Below are 27,978 nucleotides of genomic sequence, written 5' to 3'. Positions count from 1 at the left end.
ATTCTGGCAGCTCCTTCAAACCTGCTGTTGCATCCGCTTCGAGTCTGTCTGTCTTGTATTAGAATTGCTTAAATGTGCCTGTGGGTTTCCAGTGAGTAGGGATCAGATCTTAGCTTTGTCTCCTCTGCGGTGTCAGAGTATGTCTGTCCTCTAATGCCCCCTAGGGCCAAGCAAAATACTCTTCCTCGTTCCTAACACCCGAATACCATGTCCAACTATGTGGGAATTAAGTTGACTTGATGTCTTTACGCCATCGAAGTACTTGGCAAGTCAAAGAACTCTGGGCCTTTGGAGTCCTCCTGCGCCCAGCATGGGGAAATCAAATCCTGTACCGTCTCCTGTCCACAGTGGAAGCAGGTCTGCTGTATGTGTTGGCATCATGGATAGAATCAAGGAGAGCTCTGCCCTCCCAGGCTTTAGACAGCTGGATACTATCTAGCCGGGCATGGTGGCACAAACCTGTTATCCCAGTACTTGGGAGGCTGAGGCAGAGGATCACAGGTTCATGGCCAGCCTCAGCAACTTAGTGAAGCCCTCTGCAACTTAGTGTTACGAATATCTTCTACTCCGTCCCCTCTTGGTTTTGATCCAGAAAATGGTAAAAAAAAAAAAAAAAAATAGTGCTGGGGGTGTAGCGCAAAGGCAAAATGTCTCTGGATTCAGTCCCCAATAGCGCGCGCGCGCGCGCGCGCACACACACACACACACACACAGCTGAGTATCTTTGATGACCCTGCTCACTACACCAAGATAAGAGGTGCATCTACCCAGTGGAGACACAGAGAGCCTTCGTGGCATCCTAATGAAGTGTTTGTAGATGGTGACAATGGTATGAAACTCAGAAGGTGCTATGAGAGTAGGATTGGGGGAAAGGGAGTTAGTAAAAAGGACACATCGCTTCTTGGCCTTTTGGCTAAGATCAAGTGTAATAAAAAGGACAACAAATTAAACAATTCTGTTGGACCAACTCAAGCCACTCATCCTGCCGCACCTTTGCTCCAGTGAGTCTGACTTACTGACTTTGAAAGGCTAATAAAACAAGACATTTTGTTTTATTTCTAAGTTCAGAACAAGCCAGTGGAGGTGGACACTGGGGTGCCAAGGGCAAGAACTGTCCCACAAGGTGGAGAAAAGACTTCTCTGCACCAAGGCTGGCTGGTGCCTGGAAACCGGGCTGCTTCGTCCCTCCGCGTTCGCTGCTGGCACTGGAAGTCCCTTGGCTGGGCCATCTTACACACCCACAAACGCTGATCACTGCACAGTAGGCTGCAGGGTCCCCGTGGGGTCCGCGGTGCGCTTCCGCCCCGGCCCAGCAAGGGCGCTGCGCACAGCCTCGCAGACCGAAGGAGCTGCAGCCAGGTGCGCCTGCGCCTCCAGGGTGGAACACCGGTGCAGGAGGCTCAGCAAGGCTACGGGGATCACCTGTGGGGAGCGGCAGGCAGAACGGAGGCTGAGAAGGTAAGGTCATGGCCTTGGGGGGCTGAGGCAGGAGGATAGCAGGTTCAAGGTTCAGCAACTTAGTGAGACCCTGTTTCAAAACAAACACAAATTTTTAAAAAGAGCTGGAGGTGTAGCTCAGAGATAGAATACCCATGGGGTCAATCTCCAGTACCAGAAAAAAAAAAAAGAAAATAATAATAATAATAATAATAATAATAATAATAATAATGTCATCTGAGAAAGAACCCAGAAGGAGCTCTAGCATTCAGTATGGGAGTCAGGAGCAGCCAGATTGGATATAAAAATAGAAAGTTGTTATCAAGAGCTGGGTGTGGTGGCGCATACTTGTAATCCCAACATTTGGGCAACTTAGCCCCTGTTTCAAAATAAAGTATAAAAAATAGGGCTGAGGGTATAGCTCGGAGGTAGAATGACCCTGGCTTCCATCCCAATACCACACACCAAAAAAAAGAAAGTTGTTATCAAGAAGAGAGAGTACAAGGAATTAGACCCAAAAAATTCCCATTAACCCTTCGAAACCCAAATCAAACACTCCTCCTCCTCCTCCTCCTCCTCCTCCTCCTCCTCCTCCTCTTTTTCTTCCTCTGATTTCAGAGGCATTCGCTCCCTGAGCTACAACACAAGTCTTTTTTTATTTTATGCTTTTTAATGTTCAATCTATTTTTTATTTTTTATTTCGTGGTACTGGAGATTGAACCCAGCATTCTACCTCTGAGCTACACCTCAGCCCTATTTTTTAATTCATTATTTTGAAACAGGTGCACTAAGTTGCTGAGAGCCTCACTAAGTGGCTGAGGCTGGCCTCGAACCTGTGACCCTCCTGTCTCAGCCTACCAAGTACTGGGATTACAAATGTGTGTCACTATGCCCAGCTATTTTTAACTTTTTGAAGCAGGGTCTCACTAGGTTGCTGAGAGTCCTGCTAAACTGCCAAGGCTGGTCTAAATCCTCCTGTTTCAGCCTCCCAAATCCTGGGATTAGAGATGTGTGCCACTATACTCAGCTTGTATTTTATTTTGAAACAGGACTAAGTTGCCTGGTATGTGTGAGGCCCAGGTTTCAACCTGAGAGAGAAACAGACAGATAGACAGACAGATTTTATAATATTTTTGGTGGGGTATGGTGGCACACGCTTGTAATCCCAGTACACAGGAGGCTGAGACAGAAGGATTGCAGGTCCTCGGTCAGCCTCGGCTACTTAGTACTGTCCTCCGAAACTTAGTAAGACTTTATTTCAAAGTAATGAATTAAAAAATAGGTCTGGGTGTAGTTTGGAGGTGGAATGCCCCTGGGTTCAATCCCCAGGGCCACAAAAAAACAAACAAACAAACAAACAAAAAATAATATTTTTGTAATGTGTCTTTGAAATCTGGTTTTCATTGTACAATTAGCGCATACCACCTTAATTCCGATGCTCAATTTACACAGTCATGTCTCCCCCATGAAGGGAGAGCTCCTTGCAGACAGTGTCACAGAGCTTTGCAAAGTTTCTGATGTATCCAAAGGACTCAATAAGTGTTTGTTGAGTGACCAGCAGAGGGCAGGATACCTGTTCCTTCTCGTGAGCCACCTGGACGTGGCAGGATATGGGAGCAGCCCGCATTTCATCTGACAGTGGCTGAGGACCATGGATTGCTTGGAGGAGTCTCTCGATGCACTGGGCCTTAGACTGTCCAGAGAACCGCTGTTGAAGGAGCAGTAGGGTCAGTGTTAGGCTGGAAGGCCAGGGGAACTGAGACTAGGGCCAAAGGAGAGGAAAGCCCTGGGAAAGAGGGAGGCTGGGATCCTGAAGACTGGCTGTGGAGGCTAAACAGCATTTGTCTCTTTAGACAATCCCATAATCCCCAGGTGTAAAGAAAAACTGTGTTCAAGGGGTTGGTGGGCGGGCCATCCTTGGCTGGGTTCAGCCAGAATTAATGGCAAACTGGCCAGATTCACAACCATGTCCCAACAATCCCATAGGTTGGTAATTTTAAACTGAGCTCCCTCCCTCCCTAACAAATCCATCTGGCCCACTGCTGTCAAGGTATCTGCAGGAAAGGGATGGTGGCCCACATCTGTAATCCCAGCACTTGGGAGCTGATACAGGAAAATCACAGGTTGCAGGACAGCCTCAGCAACTTAGCCAGACTCGCAGCAACCTGGCAAGACCGCATTTTAAAAAAAGAAGAAGAAGAAGCCATATGTAGTAATGGAGGCTTGTAATCCCTGTGCTTGGGAGGGAGGCTGAGACAGGAGAATCACAGGCTCACAGTCAGGCTCAGCAACTCGGGAGGCCTTCTGCAATTCAATGAGGCCCTGCTTTCAAATAAAGAAAAAAAATAGGGCTAGGGGTATAGCTCGGAGGTAGAATGCCCCTGGGTCCCATCCCTAGTACCATAAAAGAAAGAAAGAAACAAACAAACAAAAATTAAAAAAACAAAAAAGACTGGGGTGTAAGAACACCATTGGGTTCAACCCCAGTATAGCCCCCCAAAAAGGGTGCCTGCAAACATTGCTTCAATTTTATCACTATCCTTCCCTCTGTCTACCTCAGCACTGTCCAGATATATAAAGCAAGACACAGATGTCATTTTAACTTTTCCAGTGGCTGCACTAAAAAGCAAACCAGTGAAATCAAATATATATATATATATATATATATATATATATATATATATATATATGATTTCTATATATATATATTAACCATACTGGGGATGGAATCCAGGGGCGTTCTACCTCTGAGCCACACCCCCAGCCCTATTTTTTTACTCTTTATTTTGAAACAGGGTCTCGCTGAGTTGCAAAGAACCTCACTAAGTAGTAGCTGTGGCTGTCCTCGAACCATAATCCCAGCATTTGAGAGGCTGAGACAGGAGGATCGTGGTTCAAGGACAGCCTCAGCTACTTAGTGAGGCCCTCTGCAACTCAGTGAGAACCTGTTTCAAAATTAAGTATAAAAAATAGGGCTGGGGTGAATCTCAGAGGCAAAATGCCCCTGGGTTCAATCTCTAATACATACATACATACATACTACATACATATACATACATACATACATACATGGAATGCCTGTCCAGAGTGATGGTGGATGCCTGTAATCCCTGTACTTGGGAGGCTCAGATAGGAGAATTGCATGTATGAATGAGAACAGCCTCAGTAACTTAGCAAGACTTTCACCAACCTAGTAAGATCCTGTTTAAATATAAAAATTTAAAAAGGGCTGGTGATGGAGCCGGGTATAGTGGCACACACTTGTAATCCCAGTATTTGGGAGGCTGAGACTGGAGGATCGAGGTTCATGGACAGCCTCAGATACTTAGTGAGGCCCTCTGCAACTTATTGAGACCCTGTTTCAAAATAAAGAATAAAAAAATAGGGCAGGGGATATAGCTTGGAGGTCAAATGCCCCTGGGTTCCATCCCCAGACCTGCAAAAAAAAAAAAAAAGAAGAAAAAGAAAAAGGCTGGTGGTTAACTTGGAGGTAGAATACCCCTGAGTTAAATCCCCAGTACCACAAAAAGGGGGGGGGGGAAGAAAGTTACACTACTCCAGTTTTTACATAAAACTGAAAATTCAGTTCCTCGGTCACCCTAGCTCCATTTCAAGTGCTCATCATGTGGCTGGTGGGCATTGTTCTGGACAGCACAGGTCCAGCTACATTTGGCAAGTCTCGATTCCTGTCTGGCTTTAATCTTTCACAACCCCCCGCTTCCTGCTCCCTCACAGCCCCTCCTGACCCTGTGGGGTGACCCTCCCCTGGTCAGACCTGTGTCCCCACATATCACGCCCAGCCCCACTTCTGAGCCGTGGCTGATGCTCTAACAGGAATGTCCCCACGCCGGGAATCCCACCTGCTCTAGGGACTGAGGCAGGAGGCTCACAAGTTCAGGACTAGCCAGGAATGCCCTCTGTCCTTCATCTGTCCATCTATCTATGAAGCCCAGCTTTTATCACCGTTTCCATGAAACCTTCTGTTTGCTGTATTGCAGACCAGCCCATCTTCTTTGTAGTTCTACCGGCTTAAGTAGGCTCACAGGTTGTTTTAGGAACCTGGTGGGAGCTTACTAAAAGTGCAGGTTTTGAATCTTTTCACATAGGGTTGCCAGATTTAGCAGAAATATAGGACATTCAGTTAAATTTGAAATAATGAAAAAAATTATATACATCCCAAATACTGCATAGGACACACTCATACTAAAAAAGTTTCCCTTACTTATCTGACATTCACATTTAACTGAGTGTCCTGAATTTTTATTGACTAAAACTTGCAACCTTACTCTGTGTGTGTGTGTGTGTGTGTGTGTGTGTGTGTGTGTGTGTGTTTTCTGGGAATTGAGTTTGCATTCTACCTTCAGACTACATCCCAGCCCTATTTAATTTCTTTTTTTCTTTTCTTTTCTTTTCTTTTTTTTTTTTCTTTAGAGTCTCACTACTTGCTGAGGCTGGCTGAAAACCTACAATCCTCCTGTCTCAGCCTCCCAAGTACTGGGAGGACAGGTGTTCACCACCACGCCAGCTACAACCTTACTTTCAAGGCCATCCCTCTGGCCCTCTACTCAGCACTACTTCTCCTGTGGCACCAACACCTTGATTTTGCTCTGGGGAACTACTGTTCCTCTATACTCAGACCAAGACCAGTTCACCTCCCCCTCCATCCACATTCACCACTTTGAAGGGAAACTGCATAAACCAGGTAGGGAAGTGATCGGTTACCAATGAAAGCCTTCTTCCAGGCATTCGCAGGAATCTCAAGGACAGATGAGGTCTGTCTCCACTCGGGTCCCTAATTTGGCAAGCTGGCAGGCTGGCACTAGTAGTGGCCAGTTTGCCACCTGTCGGAGAAAACCTGTCTGAGAATATCAGCAGTATGGAGGACATAGTGCTAAGAGCTGAACTTTCTAGATTCCAGCAATAGAGTATCTGGCTGCCCTAGGACTGTTCAGTCGTAAGAGCAATCATTTGCCTTGTTTGTCTTAAACCAGTATGAACTGGGTTTGTATCACGTACTTGTAACTAAAAAGACTCTTGCCCAAGAGTTGTAGTTTCACAAACATGCACCAACGTGTGCACACACACTCAGAGGGGAGGTTGCACGTGATTCTAAGAGGAAGAGAGGTGCCTGGGAGAAAAAACATCAGCCCTCACCCTACCCATCCCCCTGCCTCTGCAGATGCTGCCTGGTGGCAGCTCCGGCTTCGAGGCCAGGCCCTGCCAGCCCCCCAACTCCCCGTGTGTTCTCACCTGCAGCATGGCCAGAGCCCGCCAGAAGAGCTTGGAGTTGGCGATGCGGAGGTCCAACATGTGGTTTTGGAGGATCTTCCCCAGAAGCACGTGGGCCCCTGTACTCACTGTGTTCAGCACCCACTTGGTGCTTAGCTCACGCTGGAACTTCTAAAAAGGACAGACATGGGGCGGGGGGGGGGCAGGAAATCAGATGGGAGAGTAGCAGGGAGAACAGGGTCCCATCATCAGACAGGAACCAGTGGTGGAAAACCAGGGATCAAAAGACAGGCATCGCCAGACATGGTGGTGCATGCTTGTAATCCCAGCATTTGGGAAGCCAAGATAGGAGGATCTTGGTTTGAGGACAGCCTCAGCTACTACTTAGTGAGGCCCTTTGCAACTCATTGAGACCCTGTTTCAAAATAAAAAATAAAAAATAGGACTGGGGCTGTAGCTCAGAGGTAGAATTCACCTGGGTTCCATCCCCAGTACACAGGGGGGAAGAAAAGACAGGCATCGTTTGTTCCAGGAGCCCAGGATTTAGATACTGGGATTGTAGTTGTGTATGAGAACAGCCCCAGGTAAACCTAGCAGCTTCACCCTTCTGCGATTTTGACCCCTGGATAGACAGCTGTCATTGGAGTCCTTCCATAGTAGGTCTTGCTCTTGTCCAAAATTTCCTTTTGATCTTTGGGTTTCAGACAAGAGAAGAGTGGAAATCCTGTGACTCTTCCCCTAACCTACAGGCCCCTTGAGGGCAGAGATGGGGTCTAATTCTGCCCCAGAGCCCCAGATCTTTTGACAATAGCTGACACATGGCTGCTGGTAATACATGTTTGTTGAAAAATGAATCCCATTTGAATTTTACCACCCACCCCCAATAGAACAGGTTTTTCTATTCCTATTTCTAGGTATGAGGAAACTAGATGTCAGAAGTCAATGAACTTGGATGAACTTGTATGATAGTGAGACACAGAATCAGGGCTAACATCCAGATCTTCTGATTCCAGGCTGGGGGCCTTTCCTCCTTTGCCACCATCATCTGGATGAATGAGGGAATGGATGTGAAGCATGGTAAAAACCAAGGCATTGTGGGAACGCAAGCACGGCGCGGATAACTGCACCTGTCCCTGGCCAAACATCTTGCCCACCTTGTGTCAGATCATAACATCTACCACCGTGCTTGAAGGGCACCAAGCCAGGTGTGGTAACGCATGTCTGTAACCCCAGTACTTGGGAGGCTGAGACAGGAGGGTCGCAGGTTCAAAGCCAGCCTCAGCAACTTAGTGAGACTTTCAGCAACCTAGCGAGACCCTGTTTCAAAACAAAACAAAAGGGCTGGGGGTGTAGCTCAGAGGTAGAAGCCCCCTGGATTCCATTCCCAGTAGCGTGCACACACACACACACACAGCAAAAAACACATCAACGCAGAGTTTAAAAAAAAAAAAGATTTACTAAAGACCCCTAAGCAGGTGAAAGATTCTCAGCTTCACACAATACAAAAAATAAAAAATGAAAACTATAAAAAATGGAATTTTTGTGTATGGGGGGGATTCTGGGGTTTGAGCCCAGGAGCATTCTCCCTCTGATGTACACCCCAGTTCTTTCTTTCTTTCTTTCTTCCTTTATTTATTTATTTCTTTCTTTCTTTCTTTCTTTCTTTATTTATTTTTGGTGGTACTAGGGTTCCTGGAAACCCTTCTCCCTCTGGGCTACACTCCCAGACCCATTTTATATTTTTATTTGGAAACAGGGTCTCTTAAGCCAGCGTGGCTGGCTTCGAACCAGCGTGATCCTCCTGTCTCCGCCTCCCAAGTGCGAGGATTACAAGCGTGCGCCACCACGCCTGGCTATTTATTTTTATTATTTGTGGTACTGGGGGTGGAACCCAGGGGCATTCTACATTCACGCTAGACTCCCAGCCCTATTTATTTATTTATTTATTGTTTTGAAACAGGGGATCACTAAGTTGATGAAAGTCTCACTACTTGCTGAGTTGGCTGTGAACCTGTGATCCTCCAGTCTCAGCCTCCCAAGTACTGGGATTACAAGTGTGTGCCACCATGCCTGGCTTACTTTTTTATTTTGAAGCCGAGTCTCACTAAGTTACTGAGGCTGACCTCAAACTTATGATCATCCTATCTCAACCTCCTGAATATGGAGACTACAGGTATGTGCCACCACACACAGCCAGAAATGGCATTTTCTACTTATCAGGTAGGAAAAGTCAGAAAGCCGGACAATACTCTTGGAGAGGCTGTATTAGAAATAGCATTCTCCTATATTGCTGGTATAAGAAACAAAATGGTACAACCCCAATGCAGAAAACTTTTGCAGTATCTAACAAAGTTACATATTTATTTACCCTTTAACCCAACTCTAATACTTTTAGGAATTTATCCCAAAAAGACACTTTTAACGTTACAAAAACACATGCACATTCATTACATCACTATTGGCAATAGCAAAATGTTGGAAACCACCCAAATGCCCTACATAGGAAATTTGCTGGGTAATTTGCTGGGTAAAGTACAGCATGTGTACACACACAGAGATGTAAGTAACAATGAGGAAGAGACTGGTAAACTGCAGTTTATAACTGAGCATGGTGGCGCAGGCTTGTAATCCCAGCGCTTGGGAGCCTGAGACAGAAGGATTGCATAGGTTCGAAGCCAGCCTCAGCTACTTAGTGAAGCTCTCAGCAACTTAGTGAGACCCTGTTTCCAAATAAAGTATAAAAATAGGTCTGGGAGTTATTTTCAGAATATCTTGTTAAGCAAAACATCATTCAAGATGTAAAAGGTTTGCTACTCTTTGCCTAAGAAAGAAAGGATTTTTATTTGTTTTCCTATTTTGTTTTGCAAACACAAAACAAAAAGATGTCATAGAGCCGGGCGTGGTGTCGCACACTTGTAATCCCCGCGCTTGGGAGGCTGAGACAGGAGGATCACACGGGTTCGAAGCCAGCCTCAGCTACTTAGTGAGGCTCTCAGCAACTTAGTGAGACCCTGTTTCCAAATAAAATATAAAATAAGTCTGGGAGTATAGTCCGGAGGTAGAAAGCCTCTGGGTTCCACCCCCAGTACCACCATAAAAAAAAAAAAAAAAGATTGTCATAGGAGAGCTGGGTATAGTGATGTATGCTTGCAAACCCAGTAATAGGGAAGCTAAAAACAGGAGGATCACAGGTTTGTGGACAGCCTCAGCAACTTTGTGAGGCCCTCCGCAACTTAGTGAGACCCTGTTTCAAAATAAAAAAAATAAGCCGGGCGTGGTGGTGCACGCTTGTAATCCCCACGCTTGGGAGGCTGAGACAGCTGAGCCAGCCTCAGCTACTTAGTGAGGCTCTCAGCAACTTAGTGAGACCCTGTTTCTAAATAAAGTATAAAAAAATAGATCTGGGAGTATACCCCAGAGGTAGAAAAGCCCCTGGGTTTCATCCCCAGTATCACAAAAAAATAAAATAAAATAAAATAGGGCTGGGGGTATAGGCTCAGAGGGTAGAATGAGCCTAGGTTCAGTCCCTAGTACCAAAAAGGAAGGAAGGAAGGTAGAAAAATAGGAAGGAAGGGAGGAAGGGAGGAAGGGAGGAAGGAAGGAAAGAAGGAAGGAAGGAAGGAAGGAAGGAAGGAATCATACGTCTATTAGTACTATGTACATAATTGTGTGTGTGTGTGTGTGTGTGTGTGTGTGTGTGTGTGTATGACTGAGGATGGAACCCAGGACATTCTACCTCTGAGCTACACTCCTATCCCTTTTTAGTTTTTGTTTTGAAACAGGGTCTCACTAGGTTGCTGAGAGTCTGGTTGCATTGCTGAGGCTGTCCTCCAACCTGCGATCGTCCTGTCTCAGCCTCCCAAGTACTGGAATTACAGGCATGTGCCACCACACATGGCTGTGTATTCATAATTTTAAATGAAGAAAAACAATGTAAAAATAGTACATTAAGAGACGGGTGACCGAGCATGGTGGCGCAGGCTTGTAATCCCAGCGCTTGGGAGCCTGAGACAGAAGGATTGCATAGGTTCGAAGCCAGCCTCAGCTACTTAGTGAAGCTCTCAGCAACTTAGTGAGACCCTGTTTCCAAATAAAGTATAAAAATAGGTCTGGGAGTATAACCCGGAGGTAGAAAGCCTCTGGGTTCCACCCCCAGTACCACAAAAAAAAAAAAAAAAGAAAGAAAAAAAAAAGAGCCAGGCGTGGTGGCGCACATTTGTAATCTCAGCCCTTGGGAGGCTGAGACAAGAGGATCGCACAGGTTCGAAGCCAGCCTCAGCTACTTAGTGAGGCTCTCAGCAACTTAGTGAGACCCTGTTTCAAAATAAAGTACAAAACAGGTCTGGGAGTATAGCCCCGAGGTAGAAAAGCCCCTGGGTTCCACCCTCAGTACCACACACACCAAAAAAAAAAAAAAAAAAAAAAATAGCACATTAAGTATGATCCCATTTTTTTTCCAAATATATTTATATATATAAATAAAAAAGAAGTCTAAAAAAAATTCTCCAAAATTCTTCCTCCTTCTTTTTCCTCAGATTGAACCCAGAAGCATTCTACATCCAAGCTATACTTCCTGCCCTATTTTATTTTTATTTTGAAACAAGGTCTCACTAGGTTGATAAGAGATTCACTACTTCTGAGCCTCTCCTCAAACCTGTGATCTTCCTGCCTTAGCCTCCCAAGTTCTAGGATTACAGGTGTGCACAGCACATCTGACTCCCCTAGCCCTTTTTATTTTATTTATTTTAATTTTGATACAGCATCTCACTAAATTGTTGAGGATTTCACCAAGTTGCTGAGGCTGGTCCCGAATCTTCAATCTTCCTGTCTCAGCCTACCAAGTACTGAGATTACAGGCATATACCACCATGCCTAGCTGTGGATGTAGCTTAGAGGTAGAATGATCCTGGGTTTAATCCTCAGTGCCAAAAAAATAAAATAAAATATTCAGTGAATAACTGAATGGATAAAAGAATCTAGCTCAGCTCTTAAAGACGGTTGAAATTTCTTTTGTATGGCAAAATAAACCAGCTACTTAAAGTCACAAGACCTAGGTTCAAGTTCTGACTTCTGTTTTAGCTATTTGGCCATGATCACAATCCCTTAATTTCTTAGTTTCAGTTGGGAAATGATGACATCATACACATTCCCTAAGAGATTGTTGTGAGAATTAAGATAATGTACATGTACATGAAATACTTTATCAAAGGGCTATGTATATAAAAAATCAGGAATAATAATTAATAATTGTGTGGTGTGTGTGTGTGTGTGTGTGTGTGTGTGTGTGTGTGTGTGTGTGTGTGTAGTATAGGGGATTGAACCCAGGGGCATTTTACCTCTGAGCTACATCTGCAGCCCTATTTATTTATTTATTTATTTATTTATTTATTTATTTATTTATTTGGTGGTACTGGGGGTGGAACCCAGAGGCTTTCTACCTCCTGGCTATATTCCCAGACCTATTTTATATTTTATTTGGAAACAGGGTCTCATTAAATTGCTGAGAGCCTCACTAAGTAGCTGAGGCTGGCTTCAAACCTTGCGATCCTCCTCTCTCAGCCTCCCAAGCGCGGGAATTACAAGTGTGCGCCACCACGCCTGGATTTCATTTTTTATTTTTAAAACAAGGTCTCACTGAGTTGCAGAGTGTCTCACTAATTTGCAGAGTGCCTCACTAAGTTGCTGAGGTAGGCCTCAAATGTCCTGTCTCGTCTGATCCTCCTGTCTCAGCCTCCCAAGTACTGGGATTACAAGCGTGCACCATGATGCCGGGATGGAATGATAATGTTATAAAGAAGTCTAGAAGCATGGAGAGGTATAGAACATGAAGGAAGGCCAAGGTGAGGTGAGGTGAGTTAGAGAAGACCTCTTGGAAGACAGGGGATCTCAAAGGAGACAACGAATATGGGAAGGATGCCAAGAAATTGGAGCGTGATAAATGAACACCATTTGGAAGGGAAGACAAAGATACGCATTAGAATCAGAGTGAATCTCCTGTTCAGTGGTAGAAAGGTTCCCGTAAGAATTCTGAGTCCAGCCAGATGCTGTGTGGCATGGCTATAATCCCAACTATTCTGGAGCTTATGAGGGAAGGATTGCAAGTTCCAGGCCAGCCTCGGCCACTTAGCAAGACCTTGTCTCAAAATACAAAAATAAATGGCATGGTGGCGCACACTTGTAATCCCAGTACTTGGGAGGCTGAAGCAGGAAGATTGCAGGTTCGAGGACAGCCTCAGCAAGTAGTGAGACTCTCATCAACCTAGCAAGACTCCTTTTCCAAATAAAAATAAAATAGGGCTAGAGGTGTAGTTCAGAGGTAGAATGCCCCTACGTTCAATCCCCAGTATAAATAAATAAATACATAAATAATAAAATAAACCAAATAAGTAAAAAGGGCTGGATGGCTGGAGTGTAGCTCAGTGCTAGAGAAACCCCAATGGGTTCAATCCCCAGTACCACAAGGGAAAAAAAACTTCTGAGTCCACTGAGGCAGCAGACCAGCTATATCTCATCAAGTCAGGAAGCTTCCTGAAGGAGGTAGTTTAAACAATAGGTGAAGACCCATCCCTCCAGGGTAACCCTTCAAGGCCCTAGTTCTCCCCCCCACCTCGGGGGCAGGTGTTGTGTGAGAAAGCCAAGACCCAGAGATATAAAATTGCTTTTATTCTTGGGCCACGTGGTAGAGCTGGAGTGGTATGCAGGTACCCTGATGCCAGCTCCAAATTACACTGCAAAGTGCACACGGACTGACTGTTATTCCTGTGCTCATTATCAGTTCTTGTCCTTGATTATAATTCTGTTATCAAGTAGAGACTATATCAATGTAATATCTACAGTGAACTCAGCATAGTGTAACTTGCCCCCCAGAATGGATCTAAAAGGCCTTTGGATAGTGATGATAATTGATGGTATCTACAAATAACCCATCTCAAAGGGCATATGAGCATCTGTTGAGTGGTTGGTGGCCTACCCTGCCCTTTTTGCATTCTCCTAGAGAGAGCTGAACCCAGTATCCTGTTGCCATGGAAACTGTCTAGTGACCCGGCAACTCAAGAATTTGCTCAGCTGACTTGGTATATAGTGGTGGTGGTGGTAGGTAGGGGGTGGTGGGAACAGACAAACTTTCCAGCTTTCTCCCCTCCACTCTTGGGTTTCCTGGAATCCCTCCACCCCTTGGCTCCTCATTGCAGATTCTACCTCCTCATCCCCTGTACCTGGATGAAGTTCCCTTCATACTCGAAGAAAAGCAGTGGCCACGTGATGCTGATGATGGAGGGAAAGAGCTTCTTCAGAGGGGCCTGGGGGGAACGGCGAGTTCAGAAAGGCCTGGCCTTAACTGCCGCCCAGGGTCCCCTCCCCAGGGCTGGACCCTCACAGGCAGGGATTGTCCCACAGAGCTGTGCACCAGGGCCTGGATGTTGGCCGTCTTCTCTTTCACCTGCTCCAACAGGGTCTGCACCTCCGAGAGGTTGTCTGGAGTGGGAAGCATCAGGGTTAAAAGGTGGGCCATGCGGCTGTTCCTCCCGCCACCCTGGGGTCCAGTCAGGACACTCACCCCGTCCTCTGAGCCACTCTACAACTTCCAGGCCCTCACCCCATCACCCCCATATTCCCTCTCACCATCCAGGGTGAAGATGAAGACTACCGTGTCAATTTTCGTGAGGGAGGGCAGGATGGAAGTCAGGAAGTCCTCCTGGGAGAAGGAGAACTGGGGACCCTGGGGCAGAAGATGGGAGAGTCCCCGCCATGAGAATATTCTTCAGCAGGACTTAATGACTAATACTAATACTGCCTTTTCACTATGGATGAAAAAAGAAATCAGGGTTCAAAAGGTAGTGTTTTAGTGGTGCATGCCTGTAATCCTGGTACTTGGGAAGTCAAGACAGGAACGTGTTTGAAGCCAACCTCAGCAACTTAGACCCTGTTTTTAAAATAAAATAGGAGCCCGGTGTGGTGGCGCATGCTTGTAATCCCAGCATTCGGGAGGCTGAGACCAGAGGATCGCGGTTCGCGGACAGCCTCAGCTACTTAGCGAGACCCTGTTTCAAAATAAAGAATAAAAAAAAATAGGGAAGGGGGGTGTAGCTCAGAGGTAAAATGCCCCTGGGTTCCATCCCTAGACTGGCAAAATAAATAAATAAATAAAATAGGGCTAGGGGTGTAGCCTGGAGGTAGAACAACCCTGAGTTTAATCCCTAGCACCAAGAAGAAAGAGGAAAAGGGAAGGGGGGGAGGAGGGGAGGGAGGAAGAGGAAGAGGAGGAGAGGAAGAGGAAGAGGAGGAGGGGAAGAGGAAGAGGAGGAGGGGAAGAGGAAGAGGAAGGGGAGGGGGAGGAGAAAGAGAAAATGTAGTGCTTTGTCCAAAATGATAACAGCAAGTCAGCAGACTGGAGCCAGGCTTTGGTGAGTAAATCCAGAGCATTCCACGCTCCCTAGACTCCCCCAAAGCCTCATGACCTTTAATCCATATCCCCTTCTCTAGATGGCTCATCCCATTGTATTCCCTCAGCCATCTCCATCTTCTCTCCCCTCCCACCCTCAGCATCCTCAGATCTTCCCCAGGTTCTGTCCTCCTCTGACCTGGTTGGTAATCTCCGCCTTTTGGTTAAACATGTCACTGTGATCACCAATAAGAAAGCCACGGACATCTCGGAAATCTGGGAAATGTAAGGACAGGGAGAGAGGAGTGATGGGCTTTCCAGGAAAGGAAGGCTCTGGGGAGGGGGTGCTGGGAGGGGCGCAGAAAGTGGGTATGAGGTGAAGAGTAACTGTTGGGGGCCATCGCTAAGCACAGAGGTGGGAGTTGAGGGGTTGGGAACTGAGTTGGGGTTGAAAGGAAGAAGGATTTGACGGCCTATTTAGGCTGAGCAGCCTCCATGAGATGCTCCATGGGTGGGCGGGATATGTTTGGGTAGTGGGCCACCTGGATGGGGCCAGGGGGAGCAGGAAGGACGTCTGGAGTGGGGTCCCACCTGCGCCAAAGGTGTGGATGCACTCTACTCCGTCCATGATGGCGATGATGCCGAGGGTCTGCCAGCCAACCAAGTGCACTCGGCCCTTCTTCTCCAGGCTGAGGACGGGTGGGCGATCGAACATGAGTGGTCACTCATGAAAAGAGGCCAGAGATGCACATGGAAGAGTCCAGGGATAGAGAGACAAGAAGCTGACTGCGACCCTCCGGCGTGTAGACCCATCACCCCGCCATGTTAGCAAGTCTCACGGGGTCTCCGCTGCTCTCGGGATGTCCCGAGACCACGCACCTGGTGCTGACTTGCTTCATCAGGGAGGCGATCTTGGATCTCTGACTGTAGGTCACCTGATGAGCCCGCTCAAATGTCCGCAGGATTTCCAGAAGGCATCTGGGAGCAAAGGCGCCAGCTCCCAGGAGGGCCCAGTGCCCCCTCAGAAAGCCTAGGCGAGCCCCACCCCCACCCAGGAGAGGGCATGATTCCCATAAAACTAAGGTCTGCGGGTCCCTGGTGGAGGCCCAGAGAGCAGGCCGGGATATATCCAGAAGGGGCAGAAAGGGCTTAAGGGGCAAAGAGCAGAAAGAGGTCTTAGGGCATCAAGAGAGCCTGGGGGAGGATGGGATCTGAGTAGATGAGGAGGTAAGTGAACAGTCTGGAAGCTGGGCTGGAGACCATAAGAGGATGGGCGATAGCCTGCACTGCCTGGACCATCCCCAATTTAAAGGCTCTGGATCTGGATCTGCCATCCTCCCTCCCACTCCAGCCCATCCCCGCCTGACTTCGATCTCTCTGTTGTCCAGATCCTCCCTACCTCGGAGATGCTGCAATGCCCCGGTCCACAGTCTTATGGGCTGCTAATAACAGGGTTTCCAGCAGGATCTTGGTGGCGCTCCCACCTTTCATCCGGGAGGAGCCGCTGAGACCCTCGGGCTGAGGAGGCAATGATACCCAGGAAGAATAGGAAGGTCCCGGAGTCCACCAGCTAGTGACCCCTGGACACGGAATGTGGTTGGTGACCATGGGCATACACTCTGGCTAGTGACTTTGTGCCACAGTGTATTCTAATTAGTGCCCTTGGGAATGCTCTTGATAGTACTAATGCTCCCACCCCCAGTGTGCTGTTAGGAGGAGCACTGGGGTAGGCCGAAGGGAGAGGATGAGAAAGAGCGAGAGAGCGAGCGCCATCTCTAGTCATCCCGACATTCAGTCCATTCAGAACTCTCTGGAAAGAAGTCACACTGATTGGGTCTCGTGTCAGCTGGGCACAGTTTCTCAGAGACCGTATTTCTTTCTGAGAACCTTCTCCCCACCTCTTCTCACTACCACTGTCGGTGCAGTTGGTCATTCCTAATGCCACATCTCACATGCTTTGGACAGACCCATGAAGCAGCCGCTGCAGTGGTGCGGAAGTATAAGACAGCGGGTCAAAGGCAGAGGGCAGAAAGCAGGACGGAGGAAAGAGTAAAGAGGTGAGCAGGTGGGAGAGAAAGCTGCACGATTCTTGTGGAGTGTGGAATTTCCCCTTCCATCTCACCCAAGGAAGAGCGAGGAGACGGCCACAGATTTGTCCACCACTCAGAGGGAAGCAGGGGCAGGACTTTGGCCAAGGCCAGTGGGGGCTAAGAAGGCGTAGCCCATCGTGGACTGGTTATGAAAAGGCAGGAGAATGAGACGCCATCCATTTATTATGGCTGTATTTGAAGGTGTGTGTGTGTGTGTGTGTGTGTGTGTGTGTGTGTGTACATGTGTTGGGAATTGAACTCAGGGGTCTTCTACCCCTGGCCCCAACCCCTTTTATTTTATTTTATTTTTTATTTTGAAACATGGTTTCGCTAAATTGCTGAGGCTGTCCTCAAACCTGCTGGCCATATTTGAAACTTAAACATACAAAAGAGACCAAATGAGACAACGATGTCTGGTCCAGTCTGTCTGTACCCAATGGAGAAGAGCTGTCCTTAATCACTGGAGTGTTTATTAATTTGGGACACAGAGTTGAAATACAGAAGATAAGACTCCTCAAGGTGAACACGAGGTTTCATTTAAAACATGTTAGCTGACACACAGTGCCTCAGAAATTTAAGCAAGATGAACAGAGTCAAAAATCAAAGGTCCTAAGCAAGCAATTCCAACGCGTGGGAGAGGGCGTAGGAGGAGAGCGAGACCTACCCCAACTGCAGGATTGAGCACAAAAGCTTCCTGCTTCTCCTGCATTTTCTGCATCCTCTCTGCTACTTGCCGGAATGTTGAACTCCAGTCTTCAATGGGGTCATTTCTGGGTCCAGGGAGAGACAGAGGGGAAGGATGGTCTGTGAGTTCTAAAGGAAGGGGCTCAGCTGGGAGCCAGGGTCAAGGGCCACGTTGAGATCGGGCGGGAGGTTAACATCTTCATAGAGAGGTATGCTTTAGAGTTCCTGGGGCAGTGTGCCCCTGAACCCCAAGGACAAGGCTAATAATTCAGCGAAGTAAGCCAGAGAAAAGCAACACCCAAGCTTAAAGTTCCAGTGGGAGACCCGAGTCTTCCTGTATCCTGGTCTGAGACACAAAGCCCCATTGCAATGGCCATGCTGACCTGGGGCATGCTATTACCCCATGTTGGAATTACCCTCCATCTTAGAGTGTTTTAGAAGGCCTTCCCATTGGGGGGGGGTAGGTACTGGGGACTGAACCCAAGGGCATTCTACCTCAAAGCTACACCCTCAGCCCCCCCCTTTTTTTTTGAAACAGGGTCTTGCTAACCAGGTGCAGTGGCACACACCAGTAATCTCAGTACTTGAGAGGCTAAGAGAATCTCAGGTTTGAGGCCAGTATCAGCAATTAAGTGAGACCCTTAGCAACTTAGCAAGACCCTATTTTGTGTGTGTGTGTGTGTGTGGTGTTGAGGATTAAACCCAGGGGCATTCTACCTCTGAGCTATACCCCCAGTCCATTTTTTTTTTAATTCTTTACTTTGAAACAAGGTCTCACTGAGTTGCAGAGGACCTCACTAAGTAGCTGAGGCTGGCCGTGAATCCTTCTGTCTCGGCCTCCCAAGCGTGCGCCACCACACCCGGCTTAGCAAGAACATATTTTGAAATAAGAAATAAAATAGGGCTGGAGGTATAACTCAGAGGTAGAATGCCCTTGGATTCAATTCCCCCTACCAAAAAATAAAAACAAAACAAAACACGCAGTCCATATTGAGAAACTCGAGCTATAAGACGTGTTTTGTTTTGTTTTGATTTGTTTTGGGTTTGGGGACAGGGGCAAGCTAAGCCTGAACTTGCAGTTCTCCTGCCTCCGCTTCCCTAGTAGTGTTCTTGAATAAATTAATCAGGAGCAAAACAATATGTTAACGAGACAAGAGAGCGATAGGTGTGTTATCTGCTTAGTTACAAAACATGAAATCCTAAAATCCTAAAAGAATGAAGCTCTCCTGTACTCATTTGCTAGAGGATAATTTGTGAATCCCCTGCGGTGGCAGGAGCTCATCCCATCCCTGCAGAGGCTCCACTCCTTCTGCAACTGTGTGTGTGTGCGTGTGTGCGTGTGTGTGTGCGCGCGTGCGTGCGTGTGTGCGTGTGTGTGTGTGTGCGCGTGCGTGCGTGTGTGTGTGTGCGTGTGTGTCCAGGGATTTAACTCAAGAGCATTCTATCTCCAAGCTAAATCCCAGGCCTTTGTTTTTTTTTTTTTTTTTTGCGGGTTTGGGGATGAAACCCAGGGGCATTTGACCTCTGAGCTACACCCCCTGCCCTATTTTTTATTCTTTATTTTGAAACAGGGTCTCACTAAGTATCTGAGGCTGTCCTCGAACCGCGATCCTCCTGTCTCAGCCTCCCAAATGCTGGGATTACAAGCATGCGCCACCACGCCCAGCTGTATTTTTTTATTTTATTTTTGTTTTGTTTTGATACAGGGTGATTTGCTGAACGTCTCTCACTGCTTGCTAAGGCTGTCCTTGAACCTGTGAGCCTCCTGCCTCAGCCTCCCGAGTTCTGGAATTACAGGCATGCACCACTATGCCAACCTTCCAGTTGTAAAAGATTTGTATATCTTTTTTCTTCCATATCACTTCTGAGACAGATGAGTTTCACATATTTTGGACCCACTAGGTAAAGTGTCTTATTATTATTATTTGTCCTCAAACTATTTCTGAAACTCCCTAGAGCCCTAAAGAGGAGACTTAAGCAGGCTGAGGAGAGCATTTCTACTGTTTGGTTTAACACTCAGAGCCCTAGATTTGGCTGGGCACCAAATTCACCTGGGGAGATTTTGAGTTTTGTGTTTTGCTCTGTGTGTGTGTGTGTGTGTGTGTGTGTGTGTGCGTGCGTGTGTGTGTGTGTGTGTGTGTGTGTGGTGCTGGGGATTGAACCCAGGTGTGTTCTACTTTTAAGCTACACCCACAGGCCTCTTTTATTTTTTACTTGGAAACGGGATCTCACTAAGTTGTTGAGGGTCTCGCTAGGTTGCTAAGGCTGGCCTCAAATCTGTGATCCTCTTGTCTTCCCCTCCCAAGAACGAGATTCCAGGCAGGTGCCACCATGCCCAGTGAGCTTTGTTTTTAATAGCTACCCCTTTCTGGATACCCAACCACCCTTAGATTCAGATTCAATAGTTCTGGATCAGAGCCGCAAAATTTGTATTTTTAAAAGCTTTCCAGACGACTCTGAAGATCAGCCAAGTTTGAGAGTCACTGATTTAAGGAACAGCTGGAAGATCTCCACGCCTACATTGTTTGAAATTCTCCATTTCACTTAGTCACAGGGCCTGAAATTAGCATCCACTGCAGTAGATATATTTTTGGAGAAGGAGAGTCCTCCATGAAAAGGATCAGGGTTAGGAGTAGTTCACACTCATTTACACCTTTCATATGAATTACACTACAAGCCTGGATTCTGGAACTGAGAAGAGTAGCTCAGAAAGAACCCGGTACTTCTGCCTCCCCAAGACCACCACTAAATATACAAAGCTGTTCCTTTTTTTTTATGGAACTGGGGTTGAGCCCAGGAGCATTCTACCTCTGAGCTAAACCCCCAGCCCTATTTTGTATTCTTTATTTTATTTTATTTTTATTTTTTTGGTGGCACTGGGGGTGGAACCCAGAGGCTTTCTACTTCTGGGCTATACTCCCAGACCTTTTTTATATTTTATTTGGAAACAGGGTCTCACTAAGTTGCTGAGAGCCTCACTAAGTAGCTGGGGCTGGCTTCGAACCTGTGCGATCCTCCTGTCTCAGCCTCCCAAGCGCGGAGATTACAAGCATGTGCCACCACGCCCGGCTGTATTCTTTATTTTGAAACAGGATCTCACTAAGTTGCGGAGGGCCTAAGTGACCGAGGCTGGTCACAAACCTGCGATCCTCCTCTCTGAGCCTCCCAAGTGTTGGGATTACAAGCGTGGGCCACCATGCCTGGCTTCACAAAGCTGTTCTAAAATAATGAAAAGCTTTTGCTGCAGTCTCATGACAGGAAACCCTCAGCATCATCAGGTGACTCATGCCAATAGTTAAACAGCAGAGACCCCCAAACCTGGCTGTATCTCAGAACCTCCCAAAATACCTTTTTTTTTTTTTTTTTTTTTTTTTTTTTTTGGTGCTGGGGGATTGAACCCAAAGGCATTCGACCTCTGGGCTATATCCCAAGCCCTAGTATTATTATTTTTTATTTTGAATCAGGGTCTCATTAAGTTTCCGAGGGCTTCACTAAGTAGCTGAGCCTGGCTGTGAACATCCAGTTGAGGAATGCCTTTTAAAAATGGATATTTCAAGCTGGGCATGGTGGCACATGCTTAACAGGAGGATCGCACACGTTTGAAGCCAGCCTTGCTGGTTTAAGAGACCCTGTTTGCAAATAAAAATAAAATAAAATAAAATAGGTCTGGGAGTGTAGCCCGGAAGTAGAAGGGTTCCATGCATCCCCAGTACCACCAAAAAAAAAAAAAAAAAGGATATTTCAGCCAGACAAGGTGGCACCCTCTTGTGATCCCAGTAATTGGGAGGCAGAGACAAAGGACCAAATGTTAAAAGCCAGCCTCAGCAATGTAGTGGGGGCTCTCAGAAACCAAATGAGACCTTGACCTTGTTTTCAAATTTAAAATATAGCCGGGCGTGGTGGCGCACGCTTGTAATCCCCGCACTTGGGAGGCAGAGACAGGAGGATCGCGCAGGTTCGAAGCCAGCCGCGCGCGCTGGCTTAGGAGACCCTGTTTCCAAATAAAAAAATGTAAAAATAGGTCTGGGAGTGTATCCCGGAGGTAGAAGGGCTTCCAGGAACCCCAGTACCACCAAAAAAAAAAAAAAAATTTAAAATATAAGAGCCAGTTTGTGCCCCTGAGTTCAAATCCCAGCACCAAAAAAAAAAAAAAAAAAAAAAAGAAATAAAATCAGGTTAAGGTTGTAGCTTGGAAGTTGAATGTATCTAGTTCAATCCCCAGTACCAAAAATAAAAATAAAAAATAAATAAAAATTGATATTTCAGGGCATTACCCCAAACCTGCAAAATTAGACTTCTAACACATGGAGCTAATAATTGTCTCTTCCTTCCTTTCTTCCTTTCTTCTTTTCTTCCTTTCTTCTTTCTTGTGCTGGGGATTGAACCCCAGGGTCATTCTAGCCCTATTTTTAATTTTTTTTTCAGTACTGGGGATTGAACCCAAGGACATTCACCCTCTAGCTACACACCCAACCCTATTTTTTATTCTTTATTTTGAAACAGGGTCTCACTGGGTTTCAAAGGGCCTCACTAAGTAGTAGCTGAGGCTGTCCAAGAACCGCGATCCTCCTGTCTCAGCCTTCCAAATTCTGGGATTACAAGCATGCACCACCAGTCCAGTTTATTTTTTATTTTTGAAACACAGTATCACTAAGTTATAGAGAGCCTAGTTAAGTTGCTGAGGCTGGCAATGAATCTAGATCCTCCTGTCTCGGTCTCCTTGGTACTGGAATTACAGGTGTGCACCACTGCACCTGGCTCTAACTTGTATTTTATATAGCCTGTGTAAGCTGCCTTCAATCCTCTCCGAAACAAGAAGAGAATAATTAAATAAACCAAACAACAAAACAACATTGTATGCTTAGGGGCACCTCATATTTACTTCAATAATCTGAGATTTGGCAAACAAGACTATATCCAACTGTCCTCTTCTTTGTGACTGTACTATAGACTTTGACATGTCCCCTTCCAGCCTCCCCCAGGGCTGGCCGGTCATCACAGAAGGCTCACCTGGCCATGCTCACTGGATTGAAACCAACCAGGACTGGCAAGAAGACAGCTGTGTTGTCCATGCAATAGTCCATCTGGCCTGCCACAAAGGGAGCCTGATGGTAGAGAGAGGGGCATGGTGAGGGGGTTACTCTGAGTGTTGACTAAGGCCCATGGGTATCAGAATCCCCCAGAATGCTTGTTAGAAATGTGGAGTCTAGCCGGGCGTGGTGGCGCACGCTTGTAATCCCCGCACTTGGGTGGCAGAGACAGGAGGATCACGCTGGTTCGGAGCCAGCCTTGCTGGCTTAAGAGACCCTGTTTCCACATAAAAAGGTAAAAAAAATAGGTCTGGGAGTGTAGCCCATGGGAGTGTATCCCGGAGGTAGAAGGGCTTCCAGAAACCCCAGTACCACCAAAAAAAAAAAAGAAAGAAAGAAAGGAAGAAAGAAAGAAAGAAAGAAAGAAAGAAAGAAAGAAAGAAAGAAAGAAAGAAAGAAAAAATGTGGAGTCTTAGGCAGTTAAGGGGTAATGGACCCTTAACCTTTTTTTTTTTTTTTTTTTTTTTTGCGGATCCCGGGGCATTCGACCTCCAAGCCACACCTCCTGCCCTATTTTTTATTCTTTATTTTGAAACAGGGTCTCACTAAGTTGCAGAGGGCCTCACTAAGTAGCTGAGGCTGTCCTTGAACTGCGATCCTCCTGTCTCAGCCTCTCAAATGCTGGGATTACAAGTGTGCGCCACCACACCAGCAGGAGCACATTTGCGAAAAGCACTCCGGGGCTACTACATTTGTAATAAGTTCCTGCAAGGCAGTCTCTGCACAGTGAAGTTTGGAAGCTACTGAACTAAACTTCCCAGGCTCCTTGAAATCATTGCCCTGCTCTCCTCGCGTGCCTCCTTCCACATCACGTGCTGCTGGGATCTACGTTTTTGCTCACTGAATTCTCAGAGCTGTGAAGTTGACAGAAAACATTGAGGTTCTCAAATAAACTGCCTGGAAATTTTGCTAAATGGAGATTGGGACTCAGTGGCTGGGTCCTGAGATCCTGCATTTTCTAATAAGCCCCAGGTGATTTCTGGAGCAAGAACTATAGTCCAAGGAGCAAGTGACTGGTTCAGGAGCCAGATTTTTATGTAAAGAGCCAGAGAATAAATGCTTTTAGGCCGTATGGGCTCTAGAATGTCTGTCCAACTGGTCAACTCTAGGATGGAGGCACAAAAGAGGCCATAGACTGCATGGAAACACAAATGTGCCAATAAAACTTGACTACAAAAACAGGCAGCCAGCTAGATTGGCTGTCTGCATAATATTCTGACCCCTGGACTGGCCCATCTCTCTTGATGGTTGATGGATGGATCCAGTTATTCTGATGAGATAGGATCCCTCCCCCTTTTTTCCCAGTCATACAACTGGATCCAAATTAGTGAAACTAAGAACCGGGCATGGTAGTGCACGTTTGAAATCCCAGTACTTGGGAGGCTGAGACAGGAGGATCGCACAGGTTCAGAGCCGGCCTCAGCTACTTAGTGAGGCTCTCAGCAACTTAGTGAGAATCTGCTTCCAAATGAAATATAAAATAGGTCTTGGAGTATAGCCTGGAGGTAGTATGGAATCCCTGGGTTCCATTCCCAGTAACACACACACACACAAAAATTAGTGAAACTAATTCCTTATGCAAGTTTTCTGTTTTCTAGCACCCATCACAGCAATCCACCTTCCACACTTTTCCATTCCCATCCCCTTCCTCCCTGGAAAGCTGATTCACTCAGACTCTCTCCAGACTTACAGAAAGCCCCACCGAAATACCAATGACGATCACCCTCTTCTTTCCAGCAGCCACCTAGAAGAGGAAGATGGACAAAGTAGTACAACTGAGAGGACTGCAGGGTACCAGCCTCTTGTGTCAGGAGAGCAGAACCAGGGCCAGGGGAAGAGGACACGCTTTGGCTGGATGCGGGGACTTCTATGTCCTCATGAGAAGTAACAGACAGGCTTCTAGATGAACATTAGTGCAAAGCACAGACCTTCTTCAGTTCCTCGATCCCATGCAGGGCACTATCTTCTGTCCTCTCCCTAGAGGCTATCACGGACCTAAGAAGGCAGACCCAAAATCAGTTGGGAAAATCACACTAAGAAAAGGGAATAAAAATAATCATTGAATGAACACCTACTTATGTTGGACACCATGATAGGTACTCTCAAATACCTACCAGGGCCAGTCAGGCAACATAAGTGTATGGCATGCACCTGATGTAAGACAGTAGGAATGATGGGGCCTGAGGCTTTTTGCACATATTCTCTGTTTAAAGTAATTCAAATTCAGTTTCTTTTTTTTTTTTTCAGGTCTGGGGATGGAACCCAGGGGCATTCGACCTCCAAGCTACACCCCCTGCCCTATTTTTTATCCTTTTTATTTTGAAACCTTTTATTTGAATCCCAGCCTCCCAAATGCTGGGATTACAAGTGTGTGCCACCACACCCAGTGCAAATTCAGTTTCTAAAAGACACATACTCCACGCAAACAAAATACTCATAGACCAAGGTGACTTACCTGTCACCTCCTGCAATGAGATAGGTGTAAATAGGTTTTTGTCCTAGACCTTTCATTAGCTGGTTAAAGGAAACCTGTCAAGGAGGAGAGGATGTTAAGCGGTAATAATACAAAGAAACAGTTAACTTGGATTTTCAACTCCTAGAGTTTAGAAGCTGTTTAATGACTCTCTTAGGCTAGTGCTCAGCCAAGTCCTTCTTGGAATCTGCCACTTAAAGATGCTACCTGGAGATAATTAGAGATGCATGGGTTGTAGATTCTTGACCAGTAGACCAGTGGGGCTCCAATGGTCTCAGGAGAAATGGTACTAGAGGTAGAATGTAGCTTTTGGAAGAGAGAGACAGAGGCACGGAGCCCAGGTCTAGGGAGAGGGCCACCTAAGAACTTAGCTATGCTGAGCTTTGTGGTCCTGGACGTTATCCCCAGAAATGGGAGGGAGGAAAAATGGGGGTCAGGATCACTCACCGACATGAGGAATGCCATCCGGCCCGAGGTTCCCCCTCCACTCAGCACCACGAGCCCCTCATCTGGCTCCTGGGGAAAGAAAGATGCCTAGGTCACCAGGGAGATGCCTAGGTCGCCAGGGCCTGGCTCAGGCACAGGGAAGCTTGTTCTTCCCTTTGTCATTGATGGAAGAGGACTTAAAAGTTTCATCACAAAACTGACCAGGACATAAGCTTTGCAGTTTCGGAAAAAGAACACTGATTGGAGACAGAAACCTCAGTGTGGCTCCTATTTTTGATTCAGCTATTTATTCAGTCTCTTACTTATTCCAGAAAAGGATGAGAATAGCTTTCTATCACTGAAATAAAAATAAGTAATAAATGCAGCATTATCCAGCAATTATTAGCTGGGTGCGTTTATGTATGCTACAGAGATTATCCTTTTTTTTTTTTTTTTTTTTTTTGCGGGTCTGGGGATGGAACTCAGGGGCATTTGACCTCTGAGCTACACCCCCTGCCCTATTTTTTATTCTTTATTTTGAAACAGGGTCTCACTAAGTTGCAGAGGGCCTCACTAAGTAGCTGAGGCTGTCCTCAAATCACAATCCTCCAGTCTCAGCCTCCCAAATGCTGGGATTACATGCATGTGCCACCATGCCTGGCTTGAGATTATCCTTTTAAGCCTTTGCTTTCTTGTCTGAAAATAAATGAAAACAATAATACCAACTACACAGGTTTTTGCAATGGTTTTGCGGCAAGAACTTGGTCAATTATAAAGTCTTATGTAGCCAATAGTCATTATTATTACTAATAACACAGGTTTTTGTGATGTTGGTGGGGCAAGAGCTTTGTCAATCATGAAGTCTTAGGCAGCTAATAGTCATCATCATTACCAGTGACTATTGTGGTTGTTGACTGATAAGGTGACTATAAGGACCCAAGAGAGAGGACTGGGAGAATGGATAACCATGATCTATAAACGTGAGAAATGGAGATTTAAAAACAAGACAGAAGAGTAACAGAAATGCTTAGGCAGGGAGCAAACGGAGGGCTAGTACCTTCAGGACATCCTGCACTTTGCCGGCCACTTGCACCATGGTGTTCAGAACTGATTCACTGTACAGTCGCTACAGGGAACAGGCAGGAATTAGAAACCAAGAGAAGGAAGGTGGCAGGTTGGGATGGGGGAAGAGAGAGAGCTCTCGGGGTTTCCAAAATCAGGAGCCATGGCCTGGGAAGGCAGAGGTGGAGATGGGATTGGGGCCGCCATCTTTCTCTGCAGTGTCTGGGGGCCGGGTCACCTGGTATGCAGGCATGGCTTGCCCCTCCTCCTGGAAAATCTCAGCATCACACTGCCCCAGCAATTGAACAATTTTCTCCGCATCTGCTTTGTCTAAGTCACGGGTCAGTGGGTTTGACTTCTCTGTGATTGGCACGGCTGCCTCATATCCAGACAACTAGAGAGACAAGAAGGGGGAAGAGGAATGGAGGCAGGAAACCAAAACTTCATTCATGCCTGCTGAACTGCAGGGGGAGTGCCAGGAGCACAGAGCTTGGACACACACACACATGCACACATGCACGCACGCACGCACGCACACACACACACACCAGGAGCATAGCCTACTGTCAGAGTTCTGGGTTTACTGGGGAAGGAAGATCAGGAGGGAAGAGAGGAAAGAAGAGAGAGTGAGCAGAAACCCGGGGTGGAGAGAAGTCCAAATGGAAAACCATTCTAGAAATCGGTACAGAAATGCCAATATCAACGCCGGGCGTGGTGGCGCACGCATGTAATCCCAGCATTCGGGAGGCTGAGACCGGAGGATGGCGGTTCGCGGACAGCCTCAGCTACTTAGTGAGGCCCTCTGCAACTCAGTGAGACCCGGTTTCAAAATAAAGAATAAAAAATAGGGCAGGGGGTGTAGCTTGGAGGTTAAGTGCCCCTGGCTTCCATCCCCAGACCCGCAAAAAAAAAAAAAAAAAAAAAAAAAAAAAGAAATGCCAATATTCTCACCTCCCATTCGCCAGGGTCCGGGGTCTCAATCACATGTTGAAACTTTTTTGTGCCTGGCATGGTTCCTCGATGTGAACACACTGTCCTGCCTACCTCTTCAGCCACACAAGCCCCTCTGGTCACTCTGCTTCCAGCTGGCAGGGCTTTATCTCACCC

General features: G+C 46.6%; 1 protein-coding gene across 1 annotated transcript; it reads right to left on the bottom strand.

Annotated features, from left to right (window-relative positions):
• Positions 1 to 1,251: 1,251 nt before the first annotated feature.
• On the bottom strand, positions 1,252 to 27,882 carry GCKR (glucokinase regulator; the record flags this gene model as incomplete). The annotated part of the gene is made up of 19 exons (XM_080711341.1): positions 1,252 to 1,422; positions 3,011 to 3,145; positions 6,688 to 6,837; positions 13,881 to 13,964; positions 14,042 to 14,139; positions 14,287 to 14,383; positions 15,246 to 15,322; positions 15,638 to 15,735; positions 15,926 to 16,024; positions 16,446 to 16,564; positions 17,801 to 17,906; positions 22,831 to 22,925; positions 24,601 to 24,654; positions 24,839 to 24,905; positions 25,366 to 25,439; positions 25,831 to 25,899; positions 26,867 to 26,935; positions 27,110 to 27,265; positions 27,823 to 27,882. The coding sequence occupies 19 exons, from the start codon at positions 27,880 to 27,882 to the stop codon at positions 1,252 to 1,254; spliced, it is 1,878 nt and encodes a 625-aa protein (XP_080567467.1).
• Positions 27,883 to 27,978: the final 96 nt, after the last annotated feature.

Source organism: Muscardinus avellanarius (assembly GCF_963383645.1).
Source record: "Muscardinus avellanarius genome assembly, chromosome: 15".
In the NCBI taxonomy this organism is placed as follows: domain Eukaryota; kingdom Metazoa; phylum Chordata; class Mammalia; order Rodentia; family Gliridae; genus Muscardinus; species Muscardinus avellanarius.
The sequence above is the reverse complement of the archived record's forward strand: the minus strand, read 5'-3'. Positions and strand labels throughout refer to the sequence as shown.